This window comes from Asterias amurensis, chromosome 2, assembly GCF_032118995.1.
Source record: "Asterias amurensis chromosome 2, ASM3211899v1".
In the NCBI taxonomy this organism is placed as follows: domain Eukaryota; kingdom Metazoa; phylum Echinodermata; class Asteroidea; order Forcipulatida; family Asteriidae; genus Asterias; species Asterias amurensis.
This window is the reverse complement of record NC_092649.1, coordinates 2,904,467-2,923,181: the sequence shown is the minus strand read 5'-3', so window position 1 is coordinate 2,923,181 and position 18,715 is coordinate 2,904,467. Positions and strand designations below refer to the sequence as shown.

The following is an 18,715-nucleotide window of genomic DNA, read 5'->3' as shown; positions in this document are numbered from 1 at the left end:
TTATGTTAAAACATGAAAAGACAAGAACAAAAGTGACACATGAAAAATGCACACATGCCTTGATTTCATCTTTGAGGGCAAAGCTGTGTTCATTTTGCGCAGGAGGAATTTCCATTACAAAGTCTTAAAGGAACACGTTGCCTTGGATCGGTCGAGTTGGTCTTTGAAAAGCGTTTGTAACCGTTTTTTATAAAATGCATATGGGTAGAAAGATGTTGTAAAAGTAGAATACAATGATCCACACAAACATGCCTCGAAATTGCGTGGTTTTCCTTTTACCTCGTCGACTAACACGTCGGCCATTTATGGGGGTCAAAATTTTGACTCCCATAAATGGCCGACCATGTTAGTTCGCACAGTAGAAGGAAAACCACGCAATTTCGAGGCAAACTTGTGTGGATCATTGTATTCTACTTTTAAAACATCTTTCCAACCATATGCATTTTATAAAAAACGGTTACAAACTCTTTTGTTTTGACCAACTCGTCCGATCCAAGGCAACGTGTTCCTTTAATGTCTATGGCATATTGTAAACTTATGAATGGGGCATCAAGGCCTAGACCAGGGGGCAACAGAGGCAGTGGACACAGTGGCTGTGGTTTACGAGTAATGAGTACACGACCAAGTCCTTCTAACCCAAAAATAAAATATATACATATGCTAATTTTATGTTAATTTTAATTTATGTTTATAATAATTTATGTTTATTTTAACTTAAAAGCACTCATAAACAAAATCTATTCACGAGACAGATAGAGTACTGACATAACTTACAGCTATGAGCAAGTTCGAGTGCGCACATTTAGTCCACCAGTGGTCGACCACAGACTAGCAACGCACATGTGCAGTGACGAACTCACCCGAACGACTGGTTGGTAGTCTAGTCAACCTTCCACCTTTTCACTAAAGTGTCACTGGTTCCCTTCTCGCTTAACACATGTTAGAATGGAACATGCTGTTGGGACCAGTGAAGAAACCATGGGCTCGAGGCTGGTTCCAAAATGGTCGACCACTGTAGTCAACCAATGGTCGACCAGCCTGGGTTCGATTCAAAATGGTCAACCTTTAGTTAACCATTGTGCACACTCGAACTTGTTGTGACTCATTTGAAAACAAATCACAACATTTAAGTAAACTTTCTCTATGATTAGGATTTTTAAAACAAAATCGAAATAATTGCCTGACAAAATCTTGCAATCTCTTGCAAAAATATATCCACAATACACCGAAAAGTTATGCCGTGCAACAAAGATACAACATAACTTTAAAACTACAAATACTCCTGTCGCACAAACCAGCAATATTCAAATGTTAACACTTAGCACTAGGGTTCTCAATATTACAAATTAACCCTCGTAATTAATTATTTGAACACCAATATTGACCACTTGCACCCTTTGTAAAAGACTACAATCAAATCATTAAACAAACTTGCAACTGACACAAGTAAGAATGCGCTCGACTGTTTTTATTTGAACAAACACAACACATGTAGAGAAGATTTACCGGTAGATTTGTATTTCATATCCTGTTTCATTCATTACTCAACAGAATTGAAACGTATCTTTCAGACCCTAGACCCCAAACACAAGACAGGCAGACTTTTCACGTGATAAATTCACTGGTCCGACACTAAACAGGGGTCGAGAGTCATTAGTGCTGACAAAAACGGTCTGACACAAGGATCCACTTTTTAGGAGGCATGTTAAAATGATGGCATTTACACCCTCCTGTTTGTAACCCTGGGCCTGGGGTTAATTTATTTTACAGAGCTTTACAGCCGGCCTCAGGTCGACCTTGCGTCAACAAAAAACAGTCGGCGATTGACTTTTCAGGATCACCCTTTACCTGAGCTAAGACCATCAGAAACTTTTCAGTCAGCGATTATTTACGACCCGAGCATAACTGCGATGATTTTAAGACAATCTGAAACCGTTTGCTGTTCGAAAAAATTAACAGTCGCAATAGTATAACAATTTCAACTTGTACGACAGGATCCCGATGGTCGGGAACCAATCGCAGGCGCGCGATTTCTCAGCGAGCGCACGATTTCTGGCGCACGAAAATCGTAGGTCAACCTGAGGCCGACTTTAGGAACAGAGTCAACTCAGCACTAGAAAACCTGATCAAAGAAGTGTAATTTTTTTTGCAAATTTTTTAATCTCTGTATATTTTCCAGTAATTGGTCGCCGTGGGAATTTTATTTTTTAAAGAATAAACCAATACTGATTGAATGAAAAAAAAAAAGCAGAATTTCTTTAAACGGTAAAAACAAAAACTTATTTTCTGACATTTCTCATCCCTGAGTGTGCACTTTGGTCCTATGTAAAGTCATCATCCTTATGAAGGGCACTTTTTTTTGCAGTCCAAAGAATCAACCCAAGATAAAATGGCAGTCTCAGGTCCATGCCATGCTAGATTTCAATAGACCTTTCTTTTATTGAAAACAAACCGCCTTGATTGGTACTAAGGCCGAATGTTTGTAAAACACTCAATCGTATTTTGTTTTAGACACTGGACACTGTTGGTAATTGTCAAAGACCAGTGTTCTCACTTGCTGTATCTCAACATATGCATAAAAAAACAAACCTGTGAAAGTTTGAGCTCAATCGGTCATCGAAGTTGCGAGATAACAGTGAAAGAAAAAACACCCGAACACACGAAGTTGTGTGCTTTCAGATACTTGATTTCGAGACCTCAAATTCTAAATCTGAGGTCTCGAAATCAAATTCGTGGGAAATTACTTCTCTCTCGAAAAGTATTCCACTTCAGAGGGAGCCTTTCTCACAATGTTTTATACTACCAACCTCTCCCCATTACTCGTTAAAGTAAGGTTTTATGCTAATAATTATTTTGAGTAATTACCAATAGTGTCCACTGCCTCTAATCAAATTCATAATTTTTGCAAACTTTCAGTTAAACAAAATGCCTCCCTTCAACAAAATCAACACACTGTTTTAATATTTGTGTACATTGTTACAAACAGTAGTGGTCTGTTTTCTCTTTGCATTTATTACTTTCCATGATTTATAACGTTGGTTGGCAAAAACTCTTGCTGCGACGTTGCAATAGAAAGGTCTTTAGGAAAGTGTTTGGGTGGAATAAAAAAAACTACAGACTATTTAAAACAGTACAAGGTTTGCCCTGGTGTTTCTGGCAGTGGCTGTCATATGACGTTTTATATATATAACTATATTATTAATAGACATTAACTTTACATTGAGATAAAGAATATTAGGTGTTCTATTGCACCTAATCTATTGCACCCTTGCACCGATGTGTGGTAGCACTGTTTATTCAGTACTTTCCAGAGTTCTGTGAAAAAAAATCTTACCAAATTTGGGATTCGAACCCATGACCTTTGCAAATCTAGATCAAAGGGCAGGATTCAAACTGCTTCAATTCGAATAGGATTCAAACTGCCTCTAGCTATCGGGCAATCTCATTGGTCCAATTGGTAAGACACTGCTCTAAAACTGCAATGGTCGTGGATTCAAATCCCAACCTAGTAATACAGCCTGTGATTTTTTTCACAGAACTCAGGAAAGTACCGAGTAGACAGTGCTTAAACACAACAACGGTGTAAGGGTAAAACCAAAATTAAGATATATTAATACTATATTATTATTTTTATCATTAAGACATGGGACACCTTTGGTAATTGTCAAAGACCAGTCTTCTCACTTGGTGTATCCCAACATATATATGCACAAAAAACAAACCTGTGAAAATTTGAACTCAATTGGTTGTAAAGGTCACGAGACAATAATGGAAGAAAAATTTCAGCTGTTTGGAATTGATTTAGTGACCTAAGCTGAGGTCTCTTATTAAATTCAAATATTTTAGTGAGAAGTTACTTCTTTCCCAAAAACTATGTTACTTCAGAGGGAGCTGTTTTTCACAATGTTTTATACTATCAACCGCTCTCCATTGCTCGCTACCACGTAAGTTTATATGCTTACAATTATTTTGAGTAATTACCAATAGTGTCCAGTGCCTTTAAGCGATATCATTAGGACTCATAATAGCCCTCATCCACTCCGTCCTCTCTTCGACGCTATTCGTCTGAAATAAGTATACTTTTCCTTTCTGTGTTGTCACGCAGAACAGATTCTGGCGTTGTTTGTTCTTCAACGTTAAGTCTTCGCAAGGCATCAAAACAGTTCCATGGGGAGAGAGGGGAATAAAAATGTTAAAGGTTATGGTCAAGATTGGTACAATTATAATCAATAATAAAAGAGTTTCAATTTGAAAGTTTCCATCTCAAATGAAGTCTAAACCTAAAAGAGCGCATAATTCTGAAAACCATGATAACCTAAAAAAGCAAAACAGCTTATTACGGTTGTGTTAACCCAAATAAAGGACAATGTGTTCACATGCTAAATGGTGGTCACTAGGCATTGCACTGTTTTTCTTCTGACTTGCACATTTAAGGCAGTGGACACTATTGGTAATTGTCAAAGACTAGCCTTCACAGTTGGTGTATCTCAACATATGCATCAAATAAAAAGTGTATTCTCTGCTTGTGCATATGCATAGTACACAACCAGGCATTCTTCGCTTCTAGCAGAGAAATTTGGCGCACAAACACTATAAGCGGAGAATGGTGTTAGCAAGTGCAGAATTCCACACATTATAAGCAGAGCACTGAAATTGTGCCCAGTTTCTAGAGTTAAAGGCAGTGGACACTATTGGTAATTACTCAAAATAATTATTTTCATAAAACCTTTCTTGGTGACAAGTAATGGGGAGAGGTTGATGGTATAAAACATTGTGAGAAACGGCTCCCTCTGAAGTGCCATAGTTTTCGAGAAAGAAGTAATTTTCCACGAATTTGATTTCGAGACCTCAGATTTAGTCAACTTGAGGTCTCGAAGTCAACCATCTAAACGCACACAACTTCGTGTGACAAGGGTTATTTTTCTTTCATTATTATCTCGCAACTTTGATGACCGATTGAGCTCAAATTTTCAGTTTTGTTATTTTATGCATATATGTCGAGATACACCAACAGTGAAGGCTAGTCTTTGACAATTACCAATAGTGTCCACTGCCTTTAATCAAGAGGTCCCATGCAGGTTCAAGCCCTGCTCTAGTAAATTTTCTTTGTTCAACCCTAAATTAATTTCTTTCTTCTGAAGACGTACCTAAATAATATGTAATTAATATTCATTGTGTTGATATTCACCTGATTTATCTTGACTCGCATCCACGATGTCAACCTTACACCAACGTAGTTGGATCTCACCCAGTGGTTTCTCATCACCGGCCTGTTATGGAAAAAAAACAAAAACATTAACTAACCTCTGCTTAAAAAATAAAGCCTTACTAATGGTTGACCTGCAGTTTGCTTGTGCTGCGACAGAACTGTTTGTATCAATCAGAAATCAATGCTCAGGTCACTATACCGTGGAGAAAGCATCACCCCAAAACACCAGGCAGTCAGATTGATGTAGTGCCTCACCTTCCACCTCTTGGACTCTGGTACGAATCCCAACGGGGGCACTATGTGGATTGGGTTTTCAGTCCCTACTTGGCTGCGAGGGTTTTCCCTGGAATAATTCTCTGGGGTTTTCCTCCAAACTGAAATTTCTTCAATATCTTTTCTTCTCGTTTGGCTCTAGTTAGAGCATTGAGAACATTCATCCAAATACGGAAAAAAATGGGCTATGACTGTGGCACGTACATCATTGTGCCTGACGCAAGTTGAAAATGTCAGCTGAGGTTTGCGGTTTGGCCACCATGTGTAAATCTTTTGTTGAGTTAAGGTGGTGCTAAACAGAACTGTTGGTTTGCAGAGTTGTCAACCACCGGCTCTTTTCAGAAAAGAGATTAAGACATGGTGCTTATACACAAACCTCAGATGATATACTACCACCATACTCTTCTATAAGTCATTCAAGTAATTTAAGGGTGCGTTCGATTAGCTTCCCCGGGTCGACCGCAGTGTGGTGTTTTTTTTTCCAGGACGAACATGTGCAGATAATTACCCATGTTCATCCTGAAAAAAAAAAAACGCCACACACTGGGGTCGACCCAGGGAAGCTAAACGAACGCACCCTAAATGTCATTTTAGAGAATCAACCTCAGAGAAACGAACATGTATCACTGACTACTTTAGTACATATTACTGACCTTTGAACCTCTAAAATACACCAAATATGGTGGTTCATTAAACAGCACAAAGAGTCTGGCTTTCCAAGTGTGTCTCATATGGCCCTGAAAATAGAATAAGAAATTCAAGAGTTTGAAAAGAATGAACAAATCTTGGGTTTGAATAAAGAAAAATTGAACAGAGCTTTAAAGATAAATTACTTGGCTGGTAATTTTTAAAGACACTGAATTGTGAAAGACCAGTCTTCTCGCTTGGTGTATCTCAACATATGCATAAAATAACAAACCTGTGAAAATTTGAGCTCAATTGGTCGTCAAAGTTGGGAGAGAATAATGGAAGAAAAAAACGCCCTTTTCGCACAAGTTGTGTGCTTTCACATGCTTGATTTTGAGACCTCAAAATCAAATTCTGAGGTCTCAAAATCAAATCCAAATCTTATAGTTAAAAATTACTTCTTTATCAAAAACTACATTACTTCAGAGGGAGCTGTTTCCCACAAATTTTTATACTATCAACATCTCCCCGTTACTCGTTACCAAGTAAGGTTTTCTGCTAACAATTATTTTGAGCGATTACTGATATAGTGTCCAGTGCCTTTAAAGCCATTATACACTTTCGGTAAACAGTATTGTCCAAGTTCCACACTTCGTGTATCACAACTTATATATAAAACAACAAACCTGTGAAAATTTAGGCTCAATCGGTCATCGGAGTCGGGTGAAAGCAACGGGAAAACCCACTCTTGTTTCCTTGCAATTCGCCGTGTCATGACATGTGTTTAAAATAAATCCGTAATTCTCGCTAACGAGAATTTATATTGTTTTACCGTTTTCTCAAAAAGTAAAGCATTTTATGGACTAATATTTCAAGAGAAGTCTTTCACCATTACCTTCTGTAAACCCTGTAAATTATTTGTAAATCTGTGATTTTTTTTTTTTTTTTCTGTACCGAAAGGGTCCAATGGCTTTAAAGACATTAGCCCTTACCCTCTTCATCATGAATCCTTGCTTGACAATCTTCCCGCCGTTTCCTTTGAAGGACTTGACAGTGATCTGAGAAGATGATGAGGTTCTTGGGATTGACTCTGATGAGTCCGAGTCATTACTCGAGTCTGACTCATCACTACTCGGTATCAGAGCCTTAATGGCAGACATGTGGAAGGCAGAGTGAAAAAAGAAAACCCAAAACAATTAATCAAGCAATATTGTTAGAGACATTAATAATAACAATTGTTTTGTATTGTATTTTATTTTATTTTATTCCTAAACTGGAACAACCCAATAAGTTATAATAACCATGGGGTAGGTTTGTTTTGTTATGTATTGGTTGAATAAATAACAATAAAAATAATAATGACGGTAACACCAGTATAAAAATAAAATAACAATCAGTGAAGGAGCTACATGTATATGGAGTGTTTTTAGACCCCCTTAAAACCAATTGGTTAAATCTCATCTCATCACACAGTTTGATTTCCTTTTCAAACAGTAAATAATAAAGTTATAGTAGGCCTGATAGCTTAAAAATAAAGATGAAAAATAAATAACAAAAGAGACAACATAATTTGAAATACAAGGTAAACAAATGAATAGCCAAAATATCCACTCTGCTATAACGCGGTAGGTAGGGTTTCCATAGGTGTGGTAGGCAGAGTGGTTTCTATAGATTAGCTTGTAAATTGCATTGGGTGGTGTTCGATGGGAACAACTTTGCAATAATACCCCAAACGCCCTAATCATCAGGCATGCAACTTTGTAACGTAAAATACACCAAATAAACAATAATAACAACAACAGCAAGGAAATGATCAACCACACCTATAAACTTTGTGGTGTTTTACAGTTTTCTATTAATTTCTATCAAAAAAGACAGGGCTCAACTTTTTAGGGAAAAATCGACAGGACTGCTTGGGGCTTGTAGCTCAATCTTTTTGTTGGCAGGAATTTATTTTACAAGACCAGGCACCCAGGGTTGATTTCTCAAAGCACCAGGATTCATCTGAACTTAAGATGAGCTGTTTGCCACAGTGATGTGTATTGTGACATCACACTTTCCTTAGCAATTAAGATTGATACATGGTTAAGATCAATCTTAATAACTCTTTGTGAAATTGACCCCAAGATCTAAATGAGCAAAGACCTTACGCTGTTAAAACAATGATTGAAGAAAAGTGTTCTCCCATTGTCTTATATACTTGATTACTGGAAATAACTAAAAGAATCAAAACATAAACATAAAAGAAAGGAAAGATTTTACACAGTACAGTATTGTTATTCCATTAAAAAAAACATGAGACTGCTGGACTTGCAGTGTCCAATCGTGAATTAACCGGCCCGATGCTAAAATCACTGGCCTTGCTGGCTGGCGAGGTCAGTGTTAATTGTGAGCCCTAATTAAGAGGAAATCATCTGAAGAGCTTAATCACGTGCCTGGATGTGAATCATACAGGCATCAGACTGACAGCATATACTCAAAGCACTCAACACAATCAAAGAACATGCACTGGTTAAAGGAACTGGACACTATTGGTTATTACTCAAACTAATTGTTAGCATAAACCTTACTTGGTAACAAGCAATGGAGAGCTGTTGATAGTATAAAACATTGTGAGAAACGACTCTCCTCTTTTCGAGAAAGAAGTAATTTTCCACGAATTTGATTTCGAGCCCTCAGAATTAGATTTTGAGGTCCGAACTCAAGCATCTGAAAGCACACAACTTTGTGTCACAAGGGTGTTTTTTCTTCCATTATTATCTTGCAACTTCGAAGACCAATTGAGTTCAGAGAAGACTGGTCTTTGACAATTATCAATAGTGTCCAGTGTCTTTAAAAGCTTCAAGAAAAGTAAATTAAGATAAGTTAATTAAAATAAAATTGAAAATGAAGAAGGTAGAAACCTGTCGTTATACAAGGAAAAGAACAACAATTACTATTATTTGGAAAGTATAAAACACAGCATAATGATAAATCAATCACCATGCAAAAAGTACTTGGAATATGTTTTGAACCGGTATACTGTGAGAGTTGCCTGAAATAATGATATCAAATTGCAAGCTTCATTCAAAATCACAGTGAAGTATTGAGATATCAAATAATAAACCACCAGGGAATATAATGCTACAGAATTATCACAGGCAGTAGGAGGGTTGACTGTGTACTGTGTACCGGTAGATGCATTTCCTAAATGGTATCTTATTGCAGGCTGGCAAATAGTGCACCAACACGTGTAATTCAAGATCATGTAAATGGTCACACAGTGGGAGGGTTAAAAAGTAATACTTTCTGTGTGCTACTTACAAACTTGTAGAAGGCTTGAGGTTCGTCCAGTAAAATTTGTTGGCAGTTGGCGAGACTCCTGCATTTGACTAAAGGTTGTAAATGAGCAGCAGTGACTAAATCCGACGCCTTTGAAATGGCATCTTCTCTTGATTGGGCAAGTGACCATTTGAGAAGCCAATCAACTAACTCTGCACCTGTGGGTAGAAATAACAAACAAGTCCAATAACAATAACAATACGTACTAATAGTTCCTTATCTACCCCCTTTGGCGTATCAAAGCGATCAGTATTAAAGTAGAACACTTTTTCCGTTATAGTACTGGGTCATTCCGTGTCAATTCAACACGCTTTTGGACCTGACCCTCACGGATTTAAATGAAATTCGGTGTGCTGATTGGACTCCCTGAGAAATGCCCAAATCCCAAATTTTATGTAATTCGGATCATTATTTTGGGAGATACGGCTTAACGAACTTTTGACTAATTAGCATGACCTGCTATGTTTGGACAATCATATCTCCAAAAGTAAAACACCTACAAAGATAATACTTACATCATTTTGAAGCTCTTGACATGGCCCACATTTGATAACTTAAAATCAAAAAATTTCCACGCACCACCGAAAAAATACGCAAAAATTTGACCTTTGACCTTGATTTGCGAAAATGCGTATTTTTCAAAATGCGTAATTTTTTTAAAAATGCAAGTTTAAGATGTAAGCAACAATATTCTGAAAAATTGTGAAGGGCACTCTTACAGTTTTTTTTTAATGATTTTTTTAACATTGGCTAACAAGGCCAAAACCATAAAAACGCATTGTACATGTACATACATGTATGTACATGTACATGTACAGTATTATTTGTAGTTATGTGTACATGATACATGTACATTAGAAATTCAACATGTTCAAAGATAATCATTCACATTTTGAGTTTCACATTTTGATGTTAGTACGAACACAAACTGAATGCACTCCACTAGATCCGGCAAGGATGCACTGCTTCAGCCCAAGTTCAGCAAATTTTCAGCAAAACTTTCAGGAGGATTGTTTCCTTGAAAAGTTCAAACACTTCTTTCAGATTACAAAGAACAAGATGTTTCTGGAGATGTTTCTTCTCACCATCAACAGTAACCGACACAAAGTCTTTCATCCATGGCATTTGTCTGCTGACGGACTCGAACAAGTAAAAGTCTCTCACAGTTTGCACCATTTTTAATGAAAGAGATTTCCAGCGCTAGGATTTGGAATGGAAAGCATTCCCTGCTCCATTCCCTGCTAATTCACCAGTTTCTTTGCTTTTCTTGGCATGTAGTTTGATGCTCCAAAAATAAACTGCTATTCTTTTGATACTCCAACTCACTGGTAAGACGGTCAAGACTTGAACTTTTTCACTTTTCTTGGTCAAGGAATGAAATTTTTGTTTCAACTGACTTATCATCTCACTTTCATCATCACCGATCTGTTTTCCTGGAGCAGTTTCCAGTTTCTGCTTAATTGTTGTCTCTATTCTCTTAACTTTGTTTTCCATGTAACTTCCATGAGCTTTCTTATTACTTATGATGGGAGATACACCAATAATTGTCATAGCCTCATTGATAATGTTAATGTCGGTATTTGGCTGCACAAAAACATCCTGATGTGCAGATGACATTGATGGTGCCTGAACTTCTGGATCACTGCTAGAACTAACAGTTGTTGAGAGTATTTTCTCAGGCGACAATTCAGATATCTTCTTGCGATAGCCGGTGCATAAACTGTGCTCGAGTGAAATGAAGACTTGGATGCTCCAATATAAACCTTTCTGATACCTGCTCTAAGCCTGCTTTTTTTCTTGTTGTGTGATTTAAATGGGTCACAACACATTTTTCTCTATGATCCATCCTCCAGGGAATCGACTTTTAAAGCACTAAATGTGAATACTCTGTACACTGTACATGTACAGTGTACAGAGTATTCACATTGTATTGTATAACATGTATACAGTATGTCTGATACACAGTGTCTCCTATATTAAATCAAGGGGATGAAATGAATTAGCTCATTAAGTCATGTCATGAAACAGACTTTTGGACTCCACATTATTACCAGGGTGACATGGTTTTTAATGTGCGTGTACACACTACCACACAATACTCTGTACACTGTGTACATTGTGTATGTTGTACAATGTGTTTTTATGGTTTTGGCCTTGATAGCCAATGTTAAAAAAATCATAACAAAAAAACTGTAAGAGTGCCCATCACATTTTTTCAGAATATTGTTGCTTACATCTTAAACTTGCATTTAAAAAAAAATTACGCATTTTGAAAAATACGCATTTTCGCAAATCAAGGTCAAAGGTCAAATTTTTGCGTATTTTTTCGGTGGTGCGTGGAAATTTTTTGATTTTATGTTATCAAATGTGGGCCATGTCAAGAGCTTCAAAATGATGTAAATATTATCTCTGTAGGTGTTTTACTTTTGGAGATATGATTGTCCAAACATAGCAGGTCATGCTAATTAGTCAAAAGTTCGTTAAGCTGTATCTCCCAAAATAATGATCCGAATTACATCAGACCAGGAATACTGGCGTGAACCCCTACTCTTTATGATAAGTGCACTGCATGGGTTCTTTTGGGTGCACTACACAACAGTTGAGACACGCTATGGCTTTACGTACCATCCAAGACGTAGCAATAATGGTTAAGGCAGTGGACACTATTGGCAATTACTCAAAATAATTATTAGCATAAAACCTTTCTTGGTGACGAGTAATGGGAGAGGTTGATGGTAACATTGTGAGAAACGACTCCCTCTGAAGTGCCATAGTTTTCGAGAAAGAAGTAATTTTCCAAGAATTTGATTTCGAGACCTCGAATTTAGAACATGAGGTCTCGAAATCAACCACCTTAACCATATCGCACACAACTTTGTGTGACAAATGTTTTTTTTTCTTTTCATTATTATCTTGCAAGTTTGATGACCGATTGAGCTCAAATTTTCACAGGTTTGTTATTTTATGCATATGTTGAGATACACCAACTGTGAAGGCTAGTCTCTTTCACATTGTGAGAAACGGCTCCCTCTAAAGTGCCATAGTTTTCGAGAAAGAAGTAATTTTCCAAGAATTTGATTTCGAGACCTCGAATTTAGAACATGAGGTCTCGAAATCAACCACCTTAACCATAACGCACACAACTTTGTGTGACAAGTGTTTTTTTTTTCTTTTCATTATTATCTTGCAAGTTCGATGACCGATTGAGCTCAAATTTTCACAGGTTTGTTATTTTATGCATATGTTGAGAAACACCAACTGTGAAGGCTAGTCTTTCACTTTCATATTGTGAGAAACGGCTCCCTCTGAAGTGCCATAGTTTTCGAGAAAAAGTAATTTTCACAAATTTGATTTTGAGACCTCAGATTTAGAACATGAGGTCTCGAAATCAACCACCTACAACATAATGCACACAACTTAGTGTGACAAGTGTTTTTTTTTCTTTTCATTATTATCTTGCAAGTTCGATGACCGATTGAGCTCAAATTTTCACAGGTTAGTTATTTTATGCATATGTTGAGACACACCAACTGTGAAGGATAGTCTTTCACAATTACAAATAGTGTCCACTGCCTTTAAGTGTATCGCTTTAGGACACACATGCCATTGCCAGGAATCGAACCCATACTCTGCTTATGAGAAAAACCAGGGCCTGAGTTTGGTGTTCTTCTCAGCTGAGGTGTCAAACTCAAGCATCTGAAAGCACCAACTCGGCAACAAGGGTGTTTGTTTTCTTCCATTATTTTCTCGCAACTTTGACAATTGAGTTCAAGTTTTTGCAGGTTGTTATTTTATGCATACACTGAGTGAGAAGACTGGTCTTTATAATAAGAATAATAACAATTACCAAAGGTGTCCAGTCATGCCAGTCATGCCAGTGTCTTTAAATAATACCTATATTGGACACCATTATCAAATGTGGGAGTGTCACAGCAGTATAAAACATAACTTGGGGTTTAAAACACAGAAAGAACCGCACCATGAAAACGAAAGTATTTCTCTACATATAGGAGGGATCGAACCATCGGATCGAACCATCGGATCGAACTATATCCAGGAAACGATGAGTTTGTTGGAAGCTGCAACATCTGGTATTTCCACTTCCTGTAATTGTGTTTCTTGTTTTTCATGTGGCAAATAAGGGCAAGTTGGTGTAGAGAGAGAGGCATTTTAAACATGTTAAAAGGCTTGCTGGGTAAAAAATGGCAGAGCGAGATTGATTGATCAGATTGGCCCTGGTTCGGCTACCCACAGATCCCATCACCTTCTCTTCCTTAAAGATACTGGACACCTTTGGTAATTGTCAAAGACCAGTCTTCTCACTTGGTGTATCTCAACAATGCGTAAAATAACAAACCTGTGAAAATTTGAGCATGATTGTTCGTCAGAGTTGCACGATAACTATGAAAGAAAAAACACCCTTGTCACACGAAGTTGTGTGCTTTCAGATGCTTGATTTCGAGACCTCGAAATCTTAATCGTATGAGGTGTCAAAATCAAATTCATGGAAAATTACTTCTTTCTTGAAACTTACGTCACTTTAGAGGGAGCCGTTTTTCAAAATGTTTTATACTATTTACCTCTCCCCATTACTCGTTACCAAGTAAGGTTTTATGCTAATAATTATTTTGAGTAACTACCACACTGCCTTTAAACAAGAAAATGATTATACCTGAAAAGCAATCTTTATGAGAACTCCCATCCAATGTTTTGGTCATTAGCCTGATGCCAGCATCTGGATCCTGCATTGCTTGTATTATATCTTTACTGTCAAAATGAAACAATGATCGAAAAAAATTAATGAATATTTGCTTATTTAGGATGCATGAAGCTTTGGTAAGAGTTATGCAAGTAATTCTGTAAGGCACTGGACACTATGTAAGCATAAAAACTTACTTGGTAATCGAGCAATGGGAGACTTTTGGGACGCTTGGTGGCAGCAGACACTTGAGGTAAATCCATTCTCCTCGGTATTCTGCACACGCTCAGAACTATGTAAACAATGGAAATTTACTTGGTAAGTCTGCTGCCACCTAACGTTCCAACGTCTCTCATTGGCAAGAAACGGCTCCCTCCATTCCTGGGACTCCGGTTCGAATCCCACTGGGGGCATTTTGTGGTTTGGGTTTCCAGTCTGCTTGACTGTGTCGGTTTTTCCCTGGAATAATTCTCTGAGGTAATCCTCCCACATCTAAAACTTCTCTTCTCACTTGACTCTAATTAGGGCGTTAAGAATATTTATGAGAGTGTTTATCCAGATCCAGAAATAAATAAAACAAACTTGTCATTACAGAGTATACATGCAGTGCTAACACAGGGTGCGTTCGTTTAGCTTCCCTGGATCGACCCCGGTGTGTGGCAGGGTTTTTTTCCAGGATGAACGTGGGTTATTATCTGCACACATTCATCCTGGAAGCTAAACAAACGCACCCACACATTGGTAAAAACCCAAATTAATGTTCTTTACCCCAATGCAAAGTTAGCATAGATTATATATCGTTGCGGTACCCGCTGCGAGAACATAGGATTCAAACTATCTCTAGCTAAAGGGCAACTTCGGTAGTCTAGTTGGCAAGACACTACTCTAGAATTGCAAGGGTCGCGGGTTCGCACCCCATCTGAGTAACATGCCTGTAATATTTTTTCAAAGGACTCACGAAAGCACTGAGTTAACAGTGCTAACACACATCGGTGTATGGGTAAAAACCAAAATTAATAAACTGGTCATTACTTGCGCTTGACTTGGGCCTCAGTCAGCTTTGGCATGGCAGTGTTGTCTGAGGACGAGATGCTACAAGCTCTTATTGTTTCTCCAATAGCTTTAACCCATTCATCTCTTTCATTATCATTTGACGCTTGCATCAGTAGCTCTGTACCATCTCGGGCGGATAACTTGAACACACTCTGTAAAACAAGGTCAAGTTATGAGTTGGGACGGAATTAATATTGTTATATCAAGAAATTTAACACAAGAGTAAATTTTTAAATTAATTTTGGAATAACTTACACCCAATATCACTTCTTCAACAAGCTTCCATCAACGTTGAGAAACTCAAACTTTATTATTGCCTTATTTTGAACATTTATTAAGATGGCCAAATGTTATGAAGACACTCGTGTAAAGTATCTGAATTTGTGAGTAAGATTTGTTAAAATGCTGGTATGACTTGCTTATAGGCACAAGTAACAGCTGAAATTTGAATTCCCAGACTATAGGGAGAATTACTATATCAGATGGTTCTGGGCAAGCCTTTATATAGCAACCTCCAAATGAGCAAACCCTGGTATCATTGTGCCATAGGCCTACACACTCATTCAAAACCGTGCAAGGGTGTTTGCCATCTCAAGCGGCATAGCAACTGTCTCTATAATTTAGTCTGAAGAATTCAAATTTAAGCGGCAACTTGTGATCAAGTGAGTCTTGTACCACAGACATTAACTCACTGTGCTGTTGCTAAGGGTGTTGCTAAGGGTGCTACTGTAAACGTCCTTCAACACATGGTTGACTTGGCAACCCAGCTGTTTTTTAGCCAAAGCTGTAGCCAATCCACAGACACTGCCTTAGAGTCAGATTTACTTGCTCTATAATAAACTATATTTTTTTATGTCCTCTTCCTCCTTCTAAACAATGAAACCATTGTATTCTTTGTTGTATTAACCTTTTTCTTTGTATACTGTAGGCATGGTGACAAGACAGAGCACCCTTGAAGTAAGACAGCACCCGCTGCAAAATCATCATCTTTCTTCTTGTAATACGCAACTGCATCGTTGAACAACACAAACCATCGTGTGCGCCAATTCGTACGAACATGACCCTGTTGTGAGAAAATTAGTTGAATGAAGTATACAAAAGTGAAAAGTGTTCTAGCTTTTGCAAACTGATGACCAACCAAAAGATTGGTAAAAATGCAATAACCAAGTTCAAGTTAGAGAAAGACTCTGCTCGGGTCGAAACGACAAACAAGTCTTCGAGAAAGACTCTGATAGGGTCGAAAAGGTCAGACAATTAACTATATGTAATCAACAGAGGCCGATAATGCAACGATAACAAAAAGCGATAACGACATGCAAGAGAACCTATTCTATTGGTTAAATGAGTGTGCGCTTATTCTGCAGAGTGACTCAGCCATATATCACAACAAACAAGTTTTTACCAACCCCCCCCCAAAAAAAAAAAAAAATTAAGGCAGATATTTATCCATTTTATCAAAACCCAAGTCCCCAATCCTACCTGCGAATTGCAGTGGAAGTGCAAAACAGTAAAGGGACAAAAAATAGTAAACAAATTTGTGAGAAAAGACATCAACACGGTTTGGATAGTCATCAACTTGCCCCCCCCCCCCGATAATAATAACTTGACATTTCAATCAATATGGTACAGTTCAAATACAATCAACTTCATTTCACATCGCGCCCCGCCCCCTTATAACATTACAAGTTCCCTATTTTCAACATTGATCAATCCACTTTAGAAAAGAAACTTCCGTGATTTATTAAGACACTGATTGTCTCCACAAAAATCATCATCAACAAGACATTGAACACTTACCTTTTTCACCAAGAATCCTTCTTTTAATCTATTCTTTTGATCCCCGTCCATAACTTTACTGTGATGCACTTGTCCGTGCCCGTTTACAACTGTGTACGCCAGAGAAGGGACAACCCGTTTGTTGACCTTCGGCACCCGCGCGCTACACAGTGACACTGATCAAAGGTACACAAACTCCTGCGCCAGAAATTTATGGTCCAGTCAAAAACTTGCCGTCGAAAACACACCAGTTTAAAACCAAAACGTTATCCAGTGAGTTCAGATAACCACTATAAAATCAGCCTGAGATTTAGTCTCCCCATAGAAGAGTTTTCTCTGATCCATGTGAAACAATTAATTGGTTTTGTATTATCCTCGTCTGAAGCATCGAAACCCCAACAACACAACACAATGCTTCGCACCGTGCTTTCGTTGTACACTGACTTGACTTTTGAATGATCACTGCATATGCAGCTCGCTTTCCCAAACCAGGAAGTTATCAGGGTATTTTCGTTGGGCTTGGGATTATTTCATTCATCACCACCATCCGGATATTAAAAAAAGGAGAACTGAATGTGGAGAATAAATCCTGGCGCGTTTCCGGGTGACGTTGGGGTGACACACGGGACCCCGGTCGGTGCACAATCATTGTGTTTTTCACACCCAAGGCCAGATGACAATCTTATTGTATTTTCTTTTTGCAGAGTTGTTATTTTGAACAACACAATGACGTTTCTTGTTTTAGAAGGAATTGATCAGCAAATTCAACGTGACTCATAAACAGTGTCTTCTTAGTAAACGTAGAACTACAATTCGAACGATCTCATTAGTTTTAAACTGTGTATGTTTTAAGCGCCTCGAGCTCAAGTACCTGGTGGCGGGCATTTCGTTCTTTTTGTATGTATAATACACTGCAAAAAAGGAGTAGTGAAGAATGTCATTTGCTTTTGATCCAAACCGGACCTCCGTCAGAGTAGATGCATGAACAAGCACAAAAACATATCCATTTATAGCAAAAAGAGGAGCAAAGGACAAAGGGAAGTTGCAGATAAAGCGGGGAAATTATAACAGTTTAAAGTTATAATTTACAAACAATGGGGTGGCTAAAGAAGAACCGAGAAACGTAACGATGGCGGTATTAAGCATGGTGTGAAAGGGTGGATTACTAGACATAAAAGTGGCAACTTAATTCTAGGTATTACAATATGGGGAACATGAAAGGGTAGGATTAGACTTAGAGAGCAGGATGATAATACAACAGTACAACTATAACAACATGAAGGGTACAAATAACCAGTTCAGGGAGAGTTTAGTAAACGAAAAGATGATTATGTGAAAAGGGAATAGTATAATTAGAAGCAGAATCAACGAAAGGATGATATGTAAGAATTAAATTAAAAACGGGCAAGAGAAACCATAAGGAGAGAGCGGGTTTTTAAATCCTCTGCAAAATGGGTTATTAACGGTTGATTTTTAGGATAACTTGTTGAGAGAAAGCAGGAGAGAACATTTACAGTAACTGTATTTAAATAAGAAAGCATGGCGGATGATGAGAAGTTATTTAACACCTGTGTTTATGTACTACATTACTTGGTGCAATTAATTTCCCTTTTTGGATAAGGTTGATTGCTTTTGCATTTGTTCTTGTTAAGTTTTTTTTTATATATGCTCAATGTTCTCTATTTTTTTATGGTCGCCTACAAAAAATTTGTTCTAAGAGTTTGAAGTATTTAATGTATAACTACCAGAACATGATC

At 37.7% G+C, this 18,715-nt stretch overlaps 1 protein-coding gene across 2 annotated transcripts; it reads right to left on the bottom strand.

The window, feature by feature from the left end:
- Window positions 1-445: 445 nt before the first annotated feature.
- LOC139954396 (pleckstrin-like) lies at window positions 446-17,504 on the bottom strand. 2 transcript variants are annotated; one of them, XM_071954170.1, is made up of 9 exons: window positions 16,980-17,504; window positions 16,090-16,245; window positions 15,162-15,334; window positions 14,103-14,197; window positions 9,413-9,588; window positions 7,102-7,254; window positions 6,136-6,219; window positions 5,189-5,270; window positions 446-4,142 (listed from the first exon to the last, which is right to left on the bottom strand). In XM_071954170.1, exons 1-9 carry the CDS (start codon window positions 17,028-17,030, stop codon window positions 4,000-4,002), a joined length of 1,113 nt encoding a protein of 370 aa, XP_071810271.1. In that variant the 5' UTR covers window positions 17,031-17,504; the 3' UTR covers window positions 446-3,999. The 2 variants fall into 2 exon arrangements, with proteins under 2 accessions (XP_071810271.1, XP_071810270.1); XM_071954169.1 differs by having other exon boundaries at window positions 7,102-7,281; window positions 16,980-17,502.
- Window positions 17,505-18,715: the final 1,211 nt, after the last annotated feature.